The sequence below is a fragment of the Phalacrocorax carbo genome, chromosome 2, assembly GCF_963921805.1.
Source record: "Phalacrocorax carbo chromosome 2, bPhaCar2.1, whole genome shotgun sequence".
Classification (NCBI taxonomy): Eukaryota; Metazoa; Chordata; class Aves; order Suliformes; family Phalacrocoracidae; genus Phalacrocorax; species Phalacrocorax carbo.
This window is the reverse complement of record NC_087514.1, coordinates 160,458,486-160,481,327: the sequence shown is the minus strand read 5'-3', so window position 1 is coordinate 160,481,327 and position 22,842 is coordinate 160,458,486. Positions and strand designations below refer to the sequence as shown.

Below are 22,842 nucleotides of genomic sequence, written 5' to 3'. Positions count from 1 at the left end.
ACTTTAACAAAACCTTATTTAAGCTCCTACTAGGTATGTAACAAAGTCCTGTTTAGGATGTGGATGCCTGGCTAAATCAGTGACTGAAGGGGAGTGGAGGGCATTTACCAGCAGTATATGAAAATTAAGTTTAAAAATGAAAAATGAAAGAACCTTAATGATGGGGCATTAAATGAATCTGCCAGTAATGTCATGATTGGCAGCTGTTACTTCAACATAACTCCACCAAAAGACTAGACTGACGTATGTATGATGAAGATTGGTTATTTTGTTTGCACTTAGTCTACTTGTAATTCATTGTAGAAGGGAAAAAAAAACAGAGTAAGAAATTATGTAGACATAATTTATCTGCTCGATCCCTCTTCCACAATAGTGAAAAGACAAGCCAACTAATATTCCATCCAGTGCATACTTTGTCTTGAAGCAACACAGGAGCAAGAACTCGAGGGTCAGATATCACTTAGCACTTCATTCCAAGCAGCCGGCTGCCAACTTTTTCCCCTCATGTTAATAAAGGATAATTCTAAAGCATTTTCATGTTCAGCAGGTCTGGTTGATCCTGACAATCATGCCAGATAATTTATAAACAATGTCTTAAGGAACACAGCATTCAATGCTGTTGGCCAAAGCATAGATTTATCAAAGCTATCACAGGTTTAACTTTGATCTCACTTACTGTGATCACACTTACACGATGTAGCAAGTGAAATTCCAACTGAATATAAAGAAAGAAAACCAAAACCCAGTGAAATTGGTTACACATTGGAACAGGGGCCCAGAAAGGCTGGGAAATCTCTACCCTTAGAGACTTAAAAAACTTGACTGACAAGGCACTGAGCAACCCGACTTAACCATGAAGCTAGCTCTGCTTTGATCAGTAGACTACATGATCTCCAGATATCCCTTTGACCTATATTATTGCGTGATATAACAACAGATAACACACTGATAATCAGTGTCTAGAAACTAAATTATAAACTAGATCATAAAACTAAACAACACTAAAGATGTAATGAAAGAGATTTTCAAACAGGAACTTTTAACTGGCATATAACCAAGAGGTTCTGATTACTTAAGGACACCTGAAAAGGACGGAGTTACGAGGTTCATTCAAGCCTGAAACAAAGCCTGCATGCTAAGACTTTCCTCTGAATCTTTCATTTATGCTTTTCATGGTACCAGGAACTTCGCTGCGAGTCATTTTGCCAAGGAATTTCCCCTCTTACCAAAGTACTAAAACAGCTTTTTGTCATAATGTTTGCCACAGCATATTCTCCTACAATTCCAGTGTCACTGGCAATGCTGTTACACACACAAAATATGATAGGGACTGGCTCCCTTTAAATAAGCTCCACTGTATTTAAGCATTTCAATTCACCTTTTAAAGGAAAGAGTCATACCAGTATGACAGCTTAGTATTAAGGGGATCAGTTTGGATTCCAGATGATTACCTGTTCTAGCTGTTTTTGGACCATACTTTGCTGCTCAGTAACGTGTTTAAGCTGTTCTGCATCTTCTTCTGGGAACTCACGGCCAGCTTTCTTGGCTGTACGCTGTTTTGCTGAGAGTGCCTTTTTTGATTTTCTGTGCGCTCCAATTTGTTCCTCAAGGTACTTCTGTTGCATTTGAAGAAGTTGCTGTGTTTCTTGCAGCCATTCCTCATACTGCTTTCTTTGTGAATCATCTAGAGAGAAGGGAAATTAAGTGTGATATGATCTCATCCTGGGGGTAAGCTCTCGTCCTACCTTCTAGAGATGAAGTTCAACAATCAGGTTTGCCCTTTCTTTTAAGAAACCATTGGTTAAATTCAGCCAAATTTGACAGAGGATTTGATACCTCAAGAGATACTAAGCTCTTGGAGTGTTTTGAGTAAAGGAGACAGAGATCCAAATCACTGCACTTATTGAGAGAAGGCAGTTTTAAACATAGTCCCTTAATTTCAAGAGACACCAGCCCGCTGTCTGGCCAGTAAATGTGCACTTGCTAGACATGAGCAAATGTAGCGTTGAAAGCAGCTACAGAACCTGGTGGTATGCTGCTCTACCATAGAAGAGGGAACATGGAAGACCTCCTAGAAGCACTCGTGCAAAGGGGAAGAGATTAGGGAGTAAGGACACAAATTTACAGGAAACAGGGTCTCATTAATTCTGGTGTTTGCAGAAGAGTTCTGTACATATAAAATCTATTTTTACTACTACTTCTAAGAAAAAAAATAAAATTATAAACATCCACCAAATATTCATGAAATGAAAGAAAGATATTGCCTTTGTAAAAATAACTTTCTGCCAGTCCTCCGTACAGGCCCTTCAGCACCAGTGCCTTTTCCTCCCCACAAGCAGATGCACTCCCATTTAGACTGTAACCGAGACATCACTCTTTTTACAAATGAGAAATGCTCATCTGCTACGAGCAGTCCATTGCTCTCAGATGTTTTTCTCAAGGCAAAACAATCATATCTGATAACACTTGATGTGCCCTAAGCCCAGAAGGCAAGACAGAAGGTCTGGTGTTGGTATCGTTTGTCTCCTGACCGCATTGTGGCAATGAGCTGGGTAACCAGGAATACGGCATGGATCTTCCTTGTAAAGAAAGCTTCTTTAATAAAGATACCTACATGACAGTATGATTTCAATGTAATCATGTCCTCCTTGTGCTCCAGTCCCTACCACCTTCTACTTTAAGAGTCACTGCGTCAGCGACAGCCATCGACTCTAATGGCTGAACTAGATCAACCCACAGAGCTAGCTACAGTCTCGAGAGGTGCCCATTCTTTGAACAGTAAATTCTGTGAAACTAATCACATAACCTGAAGGGTCAATCGAGTGGAAACGACAGAGAGTAACTGCAGATGGGAGCAATGTGAAAGTGCAAATGAAAACACTGAAATATTAACAAGTTCCAGGTAAGAATAACTACTACGGAAATGAGAAACAGATAAGTGCTCAGAACCACCACCAACCCCCCCAACCAAAGCAAGGCGACCCTGAGTGTCATGTCAAATCTCACTAGAAATTAATACAGATAATATTGCAAAAGCTCCTTACTGCATACTCAGTGTTGCTACTCCAGTTTATGGAAGAGGTGAAGGTGTTTACTTCTGTTTCTTATACATAAATATCAAGCAAAGTTTCTGCAGTGACAGAAACACTTTTTTACCTGTGGTCTTCCTCTCATTCTTCATATGCTCAGTTTCAGTTTCTGCTAATAAATCTTTCCCAACGTAGAGACTGGGATTTAAAATTGATCGAGGGCAACCAGAAACAAGGAATGCAAAATACTAGTGCCATATATTTCTGCTTTCAACAATCATGGTTCCCAGCCAGGCTTGCTTAACTAATGCCTGGAAAGCTTTTACTGGTATTTGTTAAAATGACAATGATGCTGCACAAAACTTTTTGCTTCTGAAATAAACCACACACCCCTATCAATATAGACTGTTGTTCTCAGTGAACTCAGAATGTTACAACACAACCAAAGACCAGGTTTTTGACTTAGCAGCCTGTCAGTTAATAAATTACTATTCTCACACAAATCCAAATAACGCTTATTTTCTACTTGTTCTGTTTCCCTCTTTCCTTCTGTTTCCCTTTTCCTCCTCTTTATCTGAGGATAGTGTCTAGAAAAAAAAATGTTATTAGCATTTACTGTGCACCCCTTTATTAGCTGGTATCATAATGATGAAATGACTCAATTTTAAAAGGATGAGTTTTTGAGAGACAGGATCCATTTATGGATATTTTATTTTAAAGAAAACAGAACTGCAGAATGAAACATTAACATACAATAAATTATTAAATCAGTACTTACTGACAAAACCGGGACCAAAATTGGGAGGATTAGGTCTAGAAATCTGAGGTGTCAAACTTCCGTCCTAGAAATTCCAGTAAAACATAAAGACAAGAATATTAAATCATGATTCATTTAAAAAAAAAACAAACCCAAAACTAGTTATCATTATTAACCCCATATCAAGTTGCATTACCTGTGTAATTGCCTGCTGCATATGATTTTGGCCTTCACCCGTCTGAGCCCCTGGCACTGGCTGACCCATAAAGGGAAACCTATTGATATATAAACAGAAAGTGAAATTGTAACTTTTAAAAATGGTGACTATTTTAGGGGAGAGACAACTTTTTGTATTACACTGAACTTACACAAAGCATCCAAGTATTTTATAGACATTTGCTTGAAGTTCTATACCAAATATTTTCAATGTCTGGAGAATACTAATTCTCATTTGATGCTACAATACTTTGCCCTTGGTTGGAACTATTGCATTTTACGCTTTTCAGAGAGATGAAGTGAACATGAAGTGAAGATGGGCAAAAAAATAATAAAAATTTGTATTTGTATTTTAATATATTATGATGCCAAAAAAAAAAAAGATTTAATGGATTTAGACTCCATGGTCACCAGCAGAGTCAACTAGAGTTGGGTAAATGTACACCTCTGCTAAGCCACATGTTATCATGTAGCACTGAAGTATGTGTCAGGAAGGAGAAAACACACTGTTTTAAGGGCCACGTAAAAAGAAAAGGTGCAGATCCTTTCTGGCCCATCGACTCTCCACCTATGGTAAAGGCAGTCATGGTGAAGTCTGCCCAGTTCATCGCTCCATTTGTGCCCAGAAGAGATTTAAAGAGAGGATGAAACTTCCATTACTTGGGCTAAATCTTAATTATACTTAGCATTAGATGATATGCTGCAATATGAGGTTTAACCGTTACACAGTCATCAACAGTTTTCAAACACAATGCATGGGAGGCACATCATTACATAATAAGTAAGTGGGAATGCAAGAAAAGCATCAACAGTGAAGCCATGTTGACCAATGACATTACAACTGGAACACAAGTCTGATGTTTTTTAATAATTTTTACAGTTTCTACTCCACACCGGTTTTATTCTTAGGAGGCAATCTTGTATTAGCATGGTCTAAGAACTACAGGACAAAAAGATCTTTTTCCACTTTTGATTTTTTAAATTTCCTGTGACATCCTCCCCTGGCTCTATCACCTCCTTTCACGTTTTATAGCCCTAAAGAATGGTATCAAGGGTTGCCTACCTGTTCATAACCATTGGTGGCATCCCCATGTTACTCTGCGCCATAACTTTATTGATCCCCTTAAGAGCCACCATTTTTGCTTTCATTATGGGATCAGTAATTGCATCAAAGTCTATAAAAGAAAAAACAGTAAGAGTGAACTACATAGCTGAACACTACAAGTTATTAACTGGAACTGGCTTGTTTATATCTAGTTCATGCATAAATCATGAGTAAAACAACATAATTGCATTACTATTTCACATTACTTGTCCTTTCCACTTTGTAATTCACAGTTAATATGTAGTTTCATATATCATCTAAGGAAAGTTACTCCAGCAGCAACTGTCCTTGTTTTCAGCCACAACATACAAAGAAAAGCAGGTCAGTCTGAGAAGGGCTCTAGACCGAACCTGGCCTATGACCCAAGAGATTAATAAAATCTATTTACAGGTTTAAGAATCAGGAGGAAGAGCTGTTTCTTTGAGTTCAGTTGGCAAAACTGACACACCACCACCAACGTACTAAGAAAACGGTTTAGTCGCTCTGTAATTACCAGCAGCACTACAGGCAGAAAGGCACACGGCCTGTACAGCATCTGAAAAGGCCACAAGCATGGTGAGCTCTGCCTTTTTGCTGTCTCTCCCATTCGGTGCGTCACGCAGAGCAGCATAAATGGGAGTACAGAACAGCTGAGGTTGGAGGTCATCTTAGCCACCTGGGGTGGCTACAGCGTGTTCTAGCCACACTACAAATACGGAACTGTGACTTGGGGGTAGGTTAAATTTGTCTTTTGAACAAACAGCCTTGATGGCCAGTGTAGTTACAACACATTTCTCAAAATTTCATGTTTCATTAATAACAATTAAATGATAGTGATGGTCCCGATCTGAACGCCCAAACTGCTATGTTATATTAAACAGAAAACGAGAGTTTATCTTAAACACTTTTAGTACGTGCACAATTATTTGTGATATTTCTGGGCCTTGCCTAGATAGTGAGTTAGTAATACAGCTTTTGATGATCCCTTTCCTTGAGACACACTAAACACTGAAAAAAAATACAATAAAACCACCATAAACCAAAACCTGATAGATCAAATATCAAAAGGTCAGCTATTGCACTTCATCATTTAATTCTGTTTACAAAGGGTGCATTTACTCCATAGCATGTATGAGAACCTGAAGTATAAAGAGTATATGCGACAGAGCTGATGTCAGAAAAATTAGCAGTAATGCAGAGTGACCCTGACCCTGGTAACATCAACGGGAGCCTTGCCACGGAGTTCAGAATTTCACCTACGTGCTCACTTTCCATATTCCCACCGCACCTACTAGGCAGGTTGGTTTTTGTTATGCCACCTTCAAGCTCCACATATCTACCCGCTTCTTTCAGTGCCATGGACTATTTAACCATTTATTGTTGTATTTTGAAAAAACTAACCAGAAAGCAGACAAAGAGAGATCACCCACATACCAATATTGGGGAAAAATGGCTCCGAACGTTGGCGAATCATGGCTTGCATCTGTCGCTGCTGCTGCTGCTCCTGTCTCTCCTGATCCAAAAGGTCCTGCAGAAGAAGTGGCTGTTCCTCTAGCAGAAGTGGTCTCTCTCGATTTTGTTGCTGAGCTAATGGTTGAGGGAGCATTATCTGTTGGGGACCAGATATGCCACTAGGACCAGGACGGTTTGTTACAGCCACAGTTTGATTAGATGTCTGTCCTGCCCCAAAGTTATGATTAGATGATTGACCCTGAATAAATCCTGGATTTGGTGACCCTTGAGAGAAGTTATGGTTCATTCGTGGAACCATGGTCAAATTTGAATTTAAAGTGTTTTCCAAGATCTGTCCACCAGGTGTCATTAGTGTTTGTGGAATACCTGATGCATGGTTCACTTGTGTTGTTGGCAAAGATTGAGATGGAGACCCTAGAGTCCTTGCTTCAGCATTATCTGAGCTCTCATTAGCTAGCAAACTTGAGAGGACTGGTGTGGACCCAGAAATACTGCAGGAACTTACTGCTCCTTGAACAGGCAGTGAGGCAGATCCCTGAGCATCTGGGCTAGGCACAATTGCTTCTTGACTAGGAACAGCAGTAGCTTTGTCAGGGAATTCTGGGTTAGCGGGCTGTGCAGGAGCCTTTTCTCCATCCTTTAACTCAACTTCAGCAGCCTGTTGAGTACTTGAGGATTCAGCACCTCCATCACTTTTTTCATTTTCATTCTTCTTTTCCTCCTGAGTGTTTGGGGAAAGTACTTCTGTTTTAATTTCATTTTCTGTAGCAGATGCCTTCTGTGGAGACTGGGTCTCAGGAGGGGAAACCGTTCCATCACGTTGTTCATTCTGTTTTGGTTCTTCTGTCTTGCCCTGGATATCTAGTTTGTCATCAATGGGGACACTAAGATCCAGTTCTTCATTAAACATTCCTTTCTTATCCCCCACATCAAGGTCTGGGTCCGTGTATGCAATTATATCAAATTCCCCAGACCTCAGAAGATCATCAAGGTGAGGATCGTTGGTTTCCAAATTATCTAAAGTGTCCAGTTCATCTCCTTTCCCATCCTCTGTGTCTAGATTCAAATTTTCCAGATCCTCATCATCTAAATCCTTGACTTCAACCCCGTCAAGGTCTTTCACATCCAAATCTTTTACAGCAGGATCATCAGGATCAAGCTTTTCTTCCAGACCATCACTCGGCTGGTTGGGCATCTGCAAATTTGCTGATTCATCACTTGGTGCAGATGTAGCCAAAGATGGTCCTGGGAATGCATCAGCAACTGGTGGATGACCTAAAGAACGTATTACAAGTGCAGGTGGGTTGTCAGGATTGATTTGATCCTGCTGAGATTGTGACATATGCTCCAAACTTGTAGACATCTGCAACTGGTTAGGTATCCCCTGAGAATTATGTCTCAGTGGTTCTGCCTGTCTTGGGCCTGGAAACTCCTGCCTGGGTATAAACCCTGCATGTCGCTGATGTTGTGCTGCTGCATCCATAACATTTGCAGCAGAAGGATTAAAAGGCAGCCTTGGCCTCCCATCAGGAGCTCTGTGACGTAACTCGATAAACGCTTGGCCCAATATATTGTGCTGCTGAACTGGAATTCCCTGGGGAGGAAAATGTTGAGAGATCGCAGATGTATTATTTATTTGTGGATTGTTCACTGGCCGAGGCATATCAATAGACAGAGATCTTCTCAGCTGTGGGGGAACTCCAGGGCGTTGCATTGGCTGCTGAGGACCGAGGAAACGTTCTTGACCTGATGGTGGACCGTGGCCACCTCCTGGGAACCCGTATCTAAAATAAAGTATGAAAGACTAAATAATCTTTTCCTCAGGACTGCCTGCCTAGTCTGGCATATTTAACTAAATAACTATTCACCAAAATGCTTTACATGATGCATTCATTAAGATATTTAAATAAATATTTTGACTAATTATGCTTACATTTAAATGAGCCTTATAACTACAATAAAAATAATTGCTTTAATTATGTTTAATAAACAACCTGTTTTCTATTCCAATAATAATAATGCATAGAAAACTCTGACAGTAAGAAGTATCCTAGTAAATCAACTACATGTTAATGCAACTCAGCATAAAAATTATATTGTGTGGATTTAGAAATTATTGAAATAAACCTAAAATATTGAAAATAATAATTCCTGAGATGACAATGCATGTCAATACTGGTATTCATTTTACATCATAGCATTCACTGTAAAAATGGCACAGAAGTTGACATTTGATTACATATTCATTATAAATCAAACCAAGAATATTACATTAAAGCTTAAGTCAGACCTTTCACTTTTTTAAAAAAAAAATAACAAACCAAGAAATGCCCCAAAACCATGGGTGACAAGATCTTTCAGGTCACATAACTTTTGCAAGTATTGCAGTTTCTCCATATTTATTTCTTATTAATTCCCTAAAAACGCCAGTGTAAAAACAGTGTTAGTGTAAAATACACATTTTAATATTTCAGACACTTAGAGCAAAACTCACTGTACATACTGAATGCAGGAACATTATCAGCTACTACAGACAACACAGATGGATTTTTCATTAAAAAAAACCCTTTTATCTAACAATTTCTGTAAATGTAGAACTACTCCTGTAATATCCTGGCATTAAGAGGTCAAAGAGCTTACCTAAGACCATGAGGTCTCATCCCCATGGCGTTCATATCGCCTGGGAACTGGGGTCTATTGAACTGCCCATCGGCAGGAAATGGTCCACGTTGGTCTTTTGGGTATACGGTGAACCTTGGCCCACCTGGAGGGACAACAGAGGACCTAATATTCCCAGGATACGGAGGAGGAGGGCGGTTAAAAATTTGATTTAAGTTGTCTTGCTGCCAGTGTTGAAGAGGAGTTGCATGGGTAGGAGCTGCTGCATCCTGCAAGGCTTTCTCCTGACGAACCGCATTTTTCTTCTGCTGCTGTTGCTGTAGAATAATTTCACGTAATTTCTGGCGCTGTTTAAAAAAAAAATAATTCATTGTGCTTGACACTGCATTTGACATATTTTGAAGTGTTACACTCCGCTAGGTTAAGCCTTTTGGAGGAAAGAAATTTTTCAGTCGCAACAGAAAAATATTACAAACTACCATAATCACCTCAGAAATTAGAAGAGGGATCAAATGGCACAAGATGCTGGCAACACAACTTAATCTCCAGACCTCTTGTTAAAGTGTGTACTGTGAACTGATTTTACCAATTAACATATAAGCAAAACTCTTTTCCACTTTCTATTCCAATAATGCAGGCCCTTTCACCACACAAAAAAGTGCATTCTGAGGGAGAAAGGTAACTAGAGATCCATTGCAAGAGGTTTACACCAAAGCTGCAGAATTTACTTGACTCTGTATGATAAACACTACTCATTTTTCTGCTAAATCCACTTCCCATTGCTCCTTCCAAACAACAGACTGAGCAGCTGTCCACAAGTTGAATATAATCCTACGTCTCAGCACAAGCTATTTGCCAGACATTAATGAACAAAAACCTGGAGTGAATGTGCCTCAAGAAGAGCAGTGACCAATGGCAGGATTCACCTCAACATGTCAGCCAAGTGGAAAGTTAGATGTCTAGTCTGAGATCTTTGCCTATACTCCCTTTTTCAGTCAGCAAACAAGCCACTGACAATCAGTTCTACATCTCACCTAGTACAGGATAGAATTAATTGTCCTTTCAAGGTGTTTTTTTCCTCACACTGTAGATAGAAGAGCTATTACAGACCAATCATCTGCATCTTCAGTGGCTTCAAAGATGGCCTTACTTTCTTTTTGGATCTTGTCCAAACTCCTTACAAATTACTGATGTTTCTATATTCTATATATTGTAGTTCTATCCACGAGGACCAAATTAACAAACTAAGTGAATGAAGATAATTCTACATTATATAGCTATGTTTAATTGTAAGAAACTTCAGATATTAACAAGAATGGGGGAAATTCTTCTACTTATGAAATTTTAATACCATCAGTATTAAACATTATTCTCACCTGTCTTAACTTCTCAGTATCTGCTTGAGACATATTCATGGTATTCTGTGTATCTGTTACTCCTGTAGTGGGTGCCGGGCCAGGAACTTGTGAAACTTTGGGAAATTGTTGTCCTTGAGAACTCATCGGAGAATTTCCAGATGCATTGAAGTTGCCCTCAGATCCAGGACGTGGCTGCTCAGGAGCATCATGGGCCAGCTGACCAGTTCCAAAAGATTCTGGCTGAGGTCTTGGAGTCATCGGTGGTTGATCATATGGGTCACGTGCTGGAGCAGCTGGACCATGGCTAAATGAATCTGTTATTGCAGGTCCTGTAGGTCTGGGAGTTTGAGAACATGGATCTGATGGTCTGACAAAAGTGCCCTGCAACCTGTTCTGTGGTGCCTGCAGGAAAGGATCTCTATTTGGTATTAGCCCTGGTCTTGTCATTGCAGGTCTGTTAAAACTCTCTGGAATCCCTGGCCTTGGAGTTGCTGGTTGCTGAGAATAAGGATCATTAAGAACTGGCCTCGGTGTTCCAGGAGGTTGGGCATATGGATCAGAATGTCTCTGATTTGCTGAGGACTGAGCAAATAAATCTGCTGGTGGAGCAGGTCTTGGTGTTGGTGGTTGCTGCAAATATGGATCAACTGCAGTGGGCCGAGGAGTTCCTGGAGGTTGGGCATAAGGATCAGCAACTGGCCGAGGAGTACCTGGAGGCTGCGAGTAAGGGTCCTGAGAAGCTGGCCTTGAAATGGGTCCAGATTGAGGGAAAGAATCGCTCTGTTGTCGCACTATCCGGGGTGGATGGGCAAAAGTCTCCTTTATTGCAGGATGGGGAGTAAGGGGAGGCTGGCTGTATGGATCATTAGGCTGATTATGGGAAAAGTTATCCACCGGCCTTGGTGTCAAAGCGGGCCTTTCATAGGGATCAACAGCAACACGCCTTGGTGTAGTTGGCATTGATGCGTAAGGATCTTGCGGGGACTGAGGTGGGCGCATAGGAGTTTTAAAAGGTCCAGGGCTACCATCAACAGGAGTAGGAGTAGGAGTCAACGGTGGCCGTGCGTACGCATCAGCAGGAGTTGCTCTCTGTCTCTGAAATGTATCAGTTCTAGGAGCTGGCTTCGTAAACGGATCACTGCTTCCAGCTGTTAAAGGAACCTTCCCTGACTGTTCCATAACTACGGGCGATCTTGGGACCCCCAATGGTTTGGAGAACTGCTCTGATGCCATGACAGGCCTGGGTGTGTCTGGTGGCTTTGCATAGGGATCACTGCTACCTGGAGATGAAGAACATGAATCCCTGACTGGCGAAGGCCTGCTTCCTGATGGTTCAGTTGCCTGAATGGGCCTAGATATGGATGACTGTGGTGCACAGGTATCTAAGGGTGTAATGGAACTTCTTCTAACAAAGTTTTGGTTAATGGGTGCTGGTCTAGGTGTTCCCACCATTTTAGCATATGGATCCATTGGAGAAGGAGGTCTAGTGTTTGTGGAACCTGGAGAAAACATCTGTTGTGATGATGTCTGAGGAGACTGAGACTGAGACAGTGAATCATGTACTGGGATTCGGGTTGGGGTAGGGGGTGGGGCTTGTGGTTTTAGGAACACATCATCTGAGGATGCTGACGTAGGCGTAGCAGGTAGCTGCTGCTTTGTAAATAGATCCTTATGGAATGTCTGTTGTGCAGGAGACATACTTCCATTGCCAGTCTGTGGCGTTAAGGGGCTCTGGATGCCACTGCTAGGTGTGTCTGAGCCAGACTGGTTCAGAAGCTGCTGTGACCCAAACTGCTGCTGCTGCTGTTGCTGCTGCTGTTGCTGCTGCTCATTTTTCACTTGTTCCAGCTTCTGTGTGGCTTCTATTTTGGCTTGCTGCTTACTTTTTTGCCGCATTTGCTGTTTTAAAGTTATGAGGAAAAAGGTTACGCTTATATGTTCAGGGAATACAAAATCTTTCTGATGACTGAATCTATAATTAAAACTTGAGGACACATCAAAGATAAATTATAAATAATTGTAAATTGCAAATTTAAAATGCAATGGGAGCAGAGGGTCGAGCTATTTGTGAAGTTCAATTACTCTGACATGCACCTCGATTGCCTGGGAAGAAGCATTTCCCAGGTTGCCTACAGAGCAGCACTGCTTTCCAACCTTATACTCTGAAGGCAAAAGGTTACCGACAGATGCAGCACTGATGTGGGGCAAATGGGCTCCGAGGGACAACCAGACCAAACTGAGGCAGCAGTCTGCAGGACAAGGTCAGTGCAATATAGGGTATATAAAAAACAAACTACTGCACTAGCCTGGTAGACAGAGAAAGAATAATCTATTTGCATAATAGGTATGATTTAAGAGTCAAAGTTTTAAAACAAAGTTTTCTAACATTTACAAGCAGCTTCTCTTCTGATAGTATCTATTTTCCTCCTACGCAGAATCGTTGACTTTAAACTCTTCTACAAAGGTTAAAATTGATTTTGTTATAACAGATTCCAACAACACAATAAAAAGCTGGAAGAAAAATAACAAAACACTCTAAATGCAACACACCTGTCTGAATTTCCATTCCTGCTCATGTTCCGATTCCCTCTGTTTTAATGGATCTTTAAAGAGGTCGGAGTCGATGCGTGAGCTAGGATCAATGCTATCCTGTTGTTGCTGCCTTTTCATGGAGTCATTTGACATCTGTACTTTATTGATGCGCAAAGCAGCTCTATTATCTCTGGCTTTTTGCTGGGAAAAGAAAAAAAAACTAGTTAGCCTTATTTTCTTCTGCTAAGTGTGAACTCTGAGTCTGTTATACCTACAAAATCTATCACCAAATTATTTGTACTGCCTATTTTAATCACAAGCATGCGTGTGAAAACTAAAGTATGCACTTTATAAGGCATTCCAAACTGAAAACACTTAATCTCTATAGAATTTCTGCATTTAACATACATGGAAAGAACTAAGGAGTTATCAGCAGTAGAGGTTTTCTATACATTAGCAGTGTCTGTTCAGGTATTGTGCTGTGCCAAGAAAGCACGAATCCCACTGGTTTACCTTTCAAATCACATACTGGTGTGGTCTGCAGTCTGAAGACATGAGCACAGCAGATGATGTTTGAATCAATAAAGGCCACTAATGTGGAGAACTTCAATGACAAGAAAAATACAGTCTACTCCATTAAATAGCCTCTATAGATCTCAGTCTGTGTTAAGTTAGCAGTATAAACATAGGATATGGGCTTATGGATCAGGAAAAATTGGATGGAAGAACAGCAATTCCTCTTCAATGAGGCATTTTACAGCCATACTGACACTTTAAAGCATCTAATGGAAGTTTCAAAGAGTCTGTTTTACCACCAATCTAGGATGTGATTCCTTTTCTGAAGCAAACCCTCACATCTTTTTCACAATTTTATTTGCAGTTGTCAAGTAGAGGTTGCCTAGCAGAAAAGCCTTACATCCTTCCCCTCCAACAATGAAACACTGACATGGATGAGAGCACCAGTGTCACAGCAGCAGAAAAATTAGTGTCATTTTTCGCTTATAAGCGATGGGATTGTGCATACTAAGGGAATTGAAAAGCCTACAGTGAAAATTTACTAACACTCTTCTGAATATCATTTCTAAGGTAGCCTTTACTAATCCCCACAGAGTGTAAAGTCCCTCAGGTGAGGGACAACAGCACAATAGCTTCTTGCGTGCACAATGCCAGGAATACTAGCAACAGCTGACTGGCAAGAGAACATGGACTGTAACTTCTGTGAGGAAATAACTGCTGCTTGCTATGTAAATACTCATGTGTGTGCATGTGTGTGCACATGCATGCGCCCTCTTCTCGAACAAAGAATTTTTGCAGCTGCTTTTTGGATATCCATCAGGAGAACAGGACTGCATTTGTTAAGACCAATGAAAAAGGAAAAAACCAGTAGTAATAGAAATAATTGTGAAGTGATAAATACACGGGTGGATTTTTGTCCAGGCAAGCGGATAGTATCTTATAAATACTACACAGAAGGAATCACCAAGATTAAATATAGCACAGACAAGATGACATAGAGGTCCAAAGGTGCTGAAGTTACAAGCCTTTTTTTTTTCTTCCCCAAAAAGCAGAATAATGATGATGCCTCAGTGATACCAAAAAAAACCCCAAAAAACCAACAATAGAGAATTATTCTTTCAAGTGGAAAGAGGTTCAAGAAGGGTCAAGAACTCCACTTCCCAAATTGAGTTTGGGGTAATGGTTTATCCTCTAAAAGCTGTCAGAGAGATAAGGGGATTTTTTAATTTGGACAGTAGGAGATGATGTTGGTACTGTTAAGCTCTGAGTCATCAACATACATGGGAATCAAATTTGTTTACTAATGGGGACTATATTAAAAAAGTGAAGGGGGGGGAGGCTAAGAGACTGAAAACATAACCCTGTGAAACCCACAAAGTGAGAACGACCATCCAGTTGCTGTTGTGAAGAAACAAGGAAAAGATGAGAACTAGGAGAGAATGGAGATGTGACAGAAAATTAAAGTACATTTGCTAACAATGGCTGGGAAGGTCAAAAATAATGAATAATATAGGTTCTGAGATTTGAATGTGGACAGGCTTCACCAAGAGGTTTCAACAAAGCACAAGGGTCACCCTTTGAATGGCAGAGGTTCTACAGAATGGAATAAATGACCACGTAACTCAGATGGCTACTATGTGTGTTCACTTGACTCAGATGTGAAAAAGGTGAATGCTTCTGGAGAGGAAAATTGAGCTCTTCACACTCCTCACGACATGGAAAATATCAAAAGAGTTTCCAGCGCCAAGGAACAGAAGAGAGTAAGTAGTGAAGGGGAACAGTAAGGCAAGAAACACAGGAGTAGAAGAAAATAAGGAACGTAGGGGTGTGAGCACTGACACCTCTGGAATGGTTAGTTGAACAGGTGAAAGACTTCAGCAACTCTAATGGGGTAAAAAAGAAAAGACTAGTGAGAGGGGAAGATGAAAGAGAGGAAGGTCACGCAATGATTTGTTATTATGCTTCTGAAGAAACCGGTGAGATCCTGTGCAGAAAGAGACAGAGCAAATAAGAGTTGAGGCATGAATCAAATGCAGCAAAGAGGCAGTGGGAACCACAAAAGTTCTCGTCTCAGCTGATGTCTTTAGATTGCACAATACTAATACAGTTTATCCCAAGCCTGAAAGACAAAGAAAACAGGTAGAAGTATTCAGAGTTAGAAGTTAAATTACAAAGGCATTCTTGGAGTAAGTGAACTTCCACTAACCCTAGAACTTAATTTGTTTAAAAAACATGAATGAAAATCTTATAGATGAAACACGGTTGCTGGAAGTAGGGAATGCAGGTGGTAGTTGTTCTTACCACATATGGAGCCCTCTCCTGTGAGCTTGCTTTCCTCCACAGTTTAGCAATCTGCTTCACTCTTGTAGCCCAGTCTGCAACCAAAAAATGTGTTAATACACAAGGCTTTGGTAAGACTATTTTACATTCTTTCAAATCAAGATGCGCAAGTTGCTACGAAATATTAAACTTTATTCAGTAAACCACTCACCTGGGAATTCTTCCTTTAGGTTAGGGAAGTTGATATTTGTATAGAGAACAGGTGCTACTGTTGCCATTTCACCCAAAGCTTCTTCTTTTTCCCACTTAAGAGTGCTTCTTTGGGCATTGGACATTGTATCCCCTTCACCTTCCAAAGGTGGAGCAGACGGTGCCCATGAGCTGTTTGGATCACTCACCATTGGATTGAACGCTGGATTCTTATCCCTGACAAATAAAAAGGGGGTTTGTTTTATAGATAGATTGCTCTCAATATGAAAAAAAAACAACCCCAAACTAACTAGCAAAGTACTTATTCTGTTTCCTACTTCAGTAGCGAACAGGCTGCAAGAATACAGAAGTTTCTGTAGTGGCTGTTAAGAGCTAAGTAGTTAAATACTAATAATATCAGGGTATTAACAACACCACACCCCCCAACCCCAGTGTGTTTAGCATTTAGTGATAAATGCTAAACAATGGTTATTTTTTATTTGCCATCTTGACTTACCTGGTATCAGTATATGGTTGCTGTGTTATGGGAGAGAAAGTGCCAAGTCCACCTCCAGCAGTCAGAGCTGTATGAGGGAGATGAGGGTTAGGGCCAATCAGACCATTCATAAGGGGCACTCTTGGAAACACATTCTCTCCTGGAAAGAAGTTTAAATTACTGTTTTAAAGCATGACTACTTTTAAGGTAGAAGTTGAAATTTTCAGTGAAAAAATGATGTTTCATCTAATGAAAAACTAACTGCTTTAAAACTTTAGAGTATCAACCTTACATTTTTGGAGATTTTAAGTCAGTTTACATTGCTTCCCAACAAGCTTAAGGGGTTCTTTTTTACTGGATCACATCCCTGTACAGATTATTTTTCTTGTCTGAAAAATCAGGCTTTTCAAAACGGATTTCCAAAATGTTTGTAGTAGCCCATGCTATGGTACTGCACTTTATACTGAGGTATATTCTTAAAGGCTAATGGTCTGTCGTATTTGTTACACCCAGATCCAAGCAGCAAGCATGGAGAAGGTTGCTTTTGGTCCTTGCAGAATTATCGTTAGCCAACCTGAATTAAACATCTCCTCTTCTGAGACTTCTGAGCAGTGTACCGAAGTAAGCTTCATTATCTACTAACTCCCTAATTTGTAACCAATGAAACAGATAAATCTAGTCAGACGAGCATCAGCATTTTCTAATTAAATGTCCAGCCTAGCAGTATGAAGACAGAAAATTTTATTTATTTGATTACAATATTAGGCAAATGTGGCACAGGCAGATTCATTCCAGCAGATGGTCTTTGCAGATGTTCCTGCACAGAATTAACACTGGCCTTTGAATCCCTGTCGCTTAAGTGCAATTATAACTGTTGTCCCAGTATTTTCTTGAAAGCGTAGAAGTAGCACAGGAATGAGAGGCATCTGTAGGATGACACTGTATCATTCTCTCATGCTTTATGAGACTGTCTTCTCATCTATAGCTTACATACACTATGCAGGAAGCATGCTTGGATGAAAGTAACTTAAAATTTAGGAGAATGTGCTTTGTCATAGCTGCTAAATAGGTAACTGTGAAGACCTGGCAAACAAGCAGGAGGGAGCGTCAGGCCTCTGGTTTGCACTGCAGGATCATGTCTTCATGAGAAGAGAGCATTAATTTTATTTGAAATTCCTGAAACCTGATGCAAGCTTCCCCATTACTGAAGCATTTATCTCACACAAACATGTGGATCATTACACCGTAACTGAACCAAATTATAAATGTAAAACTTTGTAATTGTGGCAGTTCCCACCGGGAGAAGTTAAACAATCTTACAGAGCTCAAATGCTGAAGTTATCTCCAAGTACTCAAGTAACTGGCAAACAGGCAATGATGTCTATATTATCTTTTGCTTTAAATCACCTCATTATTTGCCTTAATCTCTCTCCTTTCTAAGACTTTTTGAAGTCTTTCCTTTCTACAGAAATTCACCTAAGAAACCAATCATTTTTCTTCTTATGATTAATTCACTAGTGAAATCAATTTGCATTATAGTTTTTGTAGCACCAGGATAACAGAATGGGCGCTCTTCACATGAGTTCAGGCAAAATCCACTAGAAGTGATTTCTGATGAAAAAGTGCATTTAATAATGGTCATACACATACTGCTGAAAAAAAAAATATGCTCTACTGGCAAAATAATAAAAAAAAAAAATCAATCTGCCCCTTGTTTTCAATATAAAAGCAAGAATATGCTGTATCTACTTATGATAATTTTAGTAGTAACAAAGAAAATAAATTATAATCAAAATTGCTTAGCCTTCCCTTCTCTCTGTTATTTGGATGGGACTAGTTAACATGTTAAACTGAATTCTTAAAGGAAATTAAGATGCAGTAAATCACTTTTACAGACTCCTTACCCTTGAGGAGTTACTCAAAAGCAATTGAAGAGTGAAGTCAGAGAACACATGCTTTATCACAGACAAGTTTCAAAAATATGTCAGCTGAAATAAAAGTTCCAGTATGTCAGAAAAATATAAAATAACTGTCCCTTTCTACTAGCAATATTTACATGCATGTTAATCACATGCCTCCTTCAGAACCATTGTAGAATAATATTTCATAAATTAACAATGGTAGATTCTACAAATTAATGACAGCAGAAAGTAAGGCACGTCCTACTTTCACATCAGTATTTAAAAGAACTCCCCTGACCAGGCTGCTATTTTTAAAAGTAACAAAGGAACATACCTTGACTGTGCAAAGACATAAGTTGTGATGGCGGAGGAGGCTGTGGCAAAGGAGCTGGCTGCGTGGTGGCTGGACTTAATACAGCTGTGAACAGATCTTCAACATCCTTTCCTCCTAGCTCTGCAAAAACACTGTGCATGAGTTGGCTGTCATTGTTTATAAACTATATTTTATAAAAGGCAAACAAAGCCGAGAGTACATACCTGGGATTTTGTACAATTTGCCAAGAATAGCACCTGGACAAAGTAAAGACAACACAGAATGAGTAATCATCAAAAGATGCAATAGAATTTATTCTGCAACCAAGCCCAAATGGGTATGTTACAATACACAAAGAGTAACTTAAGAAGATATCTTGTCTTTTTTTTTCTCAAGTTTTCTAGAAGACCAAGACCAAGGACAAAAAAATTACCATCTGTGACCATTTTGTCTAGTTCTGGACTCAGGATTCCATCCAACTGTTCTTCACTCAATGGCCGTGAACTCTGGTTGACATTTGGCTGAGGCAGAGAAGAAGGATCATCAGAGATGGGACCGATATCCAATCCAGCTGAAGGAAGAAAGAATATTAAGTTAGACATAAATAGTCAAATTTATTAGTACAGAATAAAGAGAATAATTTTTTTCTCCTAGAGCTGAGCTATCAACTAAACCAAGACTTTCTAAGATTTGAAAGGTAAGGCAAAATAAGGCATTCATTAGAAAAAGTAAAAAACCTGCCCACTATTTCCTTCCAGATTACTGAATTATTTGAGGAATGCTAATTGACTAGAACGCAACTGGAAGAATGGGGGACTTTTGTTGAAATAAGACTACTGAGTTTAGGTACAGCATGTTTTCAAGTATATACTTTTCAGTGTATAGGTTCCACTATAACTATTTTTCATGTTTTAAAAACAATCACACCAGTAGTTAATATGGATCCTCTTCGTATAACCTAAGGTTCACCCCAAATACTCTTTTCATATTACATTAAATATCTACTGAAGTGCCGTTGAAGTGTAGTCAATATCAAACAGGTTATAGCAGTTTCTGTTTCAAAAACAACTACTGAATGTTCTGGGTTACATCAGACAAAGTGATTTGTTGGTACTGAGAAAACATAACTTACTACATAAATTTCCTAACATCCTTTGCAAGTCAATAAATCTCTCAAACAAGATCGATCTTTGAAAAAAAGAACTGTACACTTCAGTATTTAAAATACATTTCTGTATTAGATACCAAATAAAAAAAAATTTAAAATGATGAAAAGTGCCATTCTACTTCTTATCAGCCTGTGTTTTACAAGAAGTGATGAATCATCATCCAGTGGAAACAAAAAGATTTGATGCTGACTGCTTTATTCATGCTTTAATATATACACATTGTTAAAATGCTTTTAATTTACAAAAGATACCACTACGACAAAAACTACACACTACTACTAGAAGTAATATTAAAATTGACAGCGACAGCAAGAAAATGCATGGTTTTCTATCATGAAACACAACAACTCAGGAAGGCTTTTAAAAGCTGTAAGCAAAACTTTATGCAGTACTCTTAAATGTGGAGTGCAGAGTTTATAGGTTGTGTTAGACTCAAACACCACAGAAAGAGTGGAAAATGAAAGCACGAATTAGTGACACAGTTAAGGAGTACTAGTTTCTACACATGCAGTTCTTTCAGCTAAAACCACTAGGAGAGATGACTACTTCTAACCACGGATCATCCATTGTTTAGTTTCTTACCAAATGGGGAGGGTGAGTTCTCAACCTGGAAAGTGCATAAATCAAGACCTACAGGACCCAAACCAGATAAAATGGATGATTATAACACGAAAACAAAAAAAGTAAAGAAAAAGCTGCATGCTGAAAAAAGCTACGCAGGTATGATAGACAACGGCAGCTACATTTTATTTTCTCTTAAGCAGCAAAGCAAAGAGCCAAGTAAAACAAAATGTTGAAAAGGTTGGGGATTTTTTTTTTTCAGTAGAAGACAACAAAATCATCTCAAACCAAGGTATTCTTAAGGTATGAAAATTGCATCTGAAATCACCTAGACTGTAACCTATAGATACAACAAATTCATCTATAATAAAGAGGAAAAAAAGAAAACAAATACCAGAGAGACCTTATAAAGATACATACCCGAATGATCTCCAGACTTTACCAAATCATCAGAAAGTATTCCAAGTATATCATCATCAGTATTTAAGACCTCAGAAAGATCGGCTAAAGGATCGTCGGTGCTACCTGTATAAGACGCAATAAATAAAATCAACCAGTCGTAGCATTTGTATAGGACTCTGATGATGTACTATAGCTTGAGCTATAAACTCAAACACAGATTTACCAGGCTATAAGGGCTTTCTATAGTGTGTTATGCACTGCAAGTCACTCTGGGGTGAGAGACTGCTGACTAGCATCCCCTCCCAGCCAGTACTGTAGTCACCTTCACATGCTTACGTTGTTTAGTGTTTTCTTCAATACAGTAAAAGGGATAAAGTAATCAGTCATGTGGAAGAAAGACTGGATGGTTTTAGGGGAAAAAATCCCAAGATCTAGTGAGAACTTGCAACCTCTGAGACACAAAGGCCTATGAATTTCAAAGTCAACAAACAGGTTTTATAAAGGACACAGCTCACAGCAAATCAATAGGGAATATTTAAAAAAAAAAAAAAAAAAAAGGAAAAGCTAAGAAATCGATCAGTTACTTCTCTTGCCACCACTATTTTTCTTAAGACTACGGAGCAACCAGTTACGACACCCTGATAGGGAAGTGAAACGTAAGAGTAAGCAGCATTAGTAAGTGGAAATTGGAGATGCTATTTTTAAGACCAGAAGAAATCCCGAAGAAGTGAGAGCAGCCACAGGTAAATTTGTCATGTTTGATTGTTGTCTAGGAAAAACTGGCCTGGTCCTAGCACTACATTATTTAATATTAAATAATACATTCTGGCTATGATTATCATCTTGACGTCCAATTCATTAGACAGAAATGACTCCCGATGGTCCATCTGGTTTTATTAACTAGTTTTTAGGACTATTACAGATGTGCAACTTTTGAAGAAAACTGTTTGACAAATAAACAAAAGTTGAGAAAAATATTTTTCAGAAAAACTGCAGACTATCATGACTACACGAGCAATCCTTGCAAGACCAAAAAGTCATGAAGAGATGGTAAAATATACAAACACACGTATAATTAAACAGAGAAAAGGGATTAATATGAATCATACATTGTACAATGTGGAAAACAAATATGGGCAGGTTGAAGAGGGACCAGAAAGTCAAAGAGCAAACATATTTCACAGATATATGGGTTATCTTTCCCACTGTTACAACCCAACTGCCCCGGGAAAGTATTTCTAGTTTAATTCAGAGGCCTGGTGCCAAGGATTTACTTATATAATAAGGCTACTTTCCAAGCTGCTAAATTCTACAGTGATTTGAATGTTCCTTCTGCTGCTTTTCAGAGACAACCCTTTTCCCTTCTACCATTACTGAAGGTCAAAATGAAAATTATTCTTCCTCATTTTACTATTTTTATTCTTAATTTTTCTCTTATCTAATGCAGACAAGATGATACCATCCTAATTAAATCATGTTTTCAGCATCACTCAACTAGGTGTATCAATGTGCCAGTGCAGACCAGCCCATTTACAAGGACATAAAGAATTCAGCTCCTACTGATATCAGGAGAAGTATTAAAAAGTACCTCAGAACCACATCACTTTGTGGCTGTAGTTATTTTGTGTACCTGATAAAAAGTACTATGAAATATAAGGTGTAAACAGAACCTAGTTGTTGGGTTTTGGGTTGGTTTTATGGTTTTGGGGTGGGTTTTTTTGTTTATTTTTTTTGTTTGGCTGATTTAGGTTGGTGGGTTTTGTTTTGGGGTTTTTTTGTTTGTTTGGTTTGGTGGTTTTTTTGAGATACTTGGTTTCCTTTCAGCAATTTGGTCTAATACCAATTATTTAAGTAGCTAACTAACAGCAGGCACTGCAAGGTGGTATTAATGACTTCAGGTGGCTGGTAGGCAAAGGACTGACTTTAGTTGTTCTTTAACCTTCCTGA

The 22,842-nt window shown here is 39.2% G+C and overlaps 1 protein-coding gene across 22 annotated transcripts in view; it reads right to left on the bottom strand.

Moving 5' to 3' along the window:
• Positions 1-22,842, bottom strand: part of KMT2C (lysine methyltransferase 2C) — a 200,890-nt gene that overhangs the window by 21,876 nt on the left and 156,172 nt on the right. For 18 of the 22 annotated variants that reach the window (XM_064445046.1, XM_064445052.1, XM_064445047.1 and 15 more), the window contains 16 exons: positions 20,914-21,018; positions 20,515-20,562; positions 19,197-19,334; positions 18,988-19,020; positions 18,785-18,904; positions 16,571-16,709; positions 16,076-16,290; positions 15,886-15,959; positions 13,087-13,269; positions 10,555-12,435; positions 9,200-9,525; positions 6,521-8,343; positions 5,066-5,177; positions 3,983-4,061; positions 3,808-3,871; positions 1,452-1,684 (listed from right to left, as the gene is read on the bottom strand). In XM_064445046.1, the coding sequence (XP_064301116.1) occupies positions 1,452-1,684; positions 3,808-3,871; positions 3,983-4,061; positions 5,066-5,177; positions 6,521-8,343; positions 9,200-9,525; positions 10,555-12,435; positions 13,087-13,269; positions 15,886-15,959; positions 16,076-16,290; positions 16,571-16,709; positions 18,785-18,904; positions 18,988-19,020; positions 19,197-19,334; positions 20,515-20,562; positions 20,914-21,018 (5,573 nt within the window). The remainder of the gene's footprint in view (positions 1-1,451; positions 1,685-3,807; positions 3,872-3,982; positions 4,062-5,065; positions 5,178-6,520; positions 8,344-9,199; positions 9,526-10,554; positions 12,436-13,086; positions 13,270-15,885; positions 15,960-16,075; positions 16,291-16,570; positions 16,710-18,784; positions 18,905-18,987; positions 19,021-19,196; positions 19,335-20,514; positions 20,563-20,913; positions 21,019-22,842) is intronic. The other 4 variants (XM_064445055.1, XM_064445068.1, XM_064445069.1 and 1 more) reach the window with 2 other exon arrangements.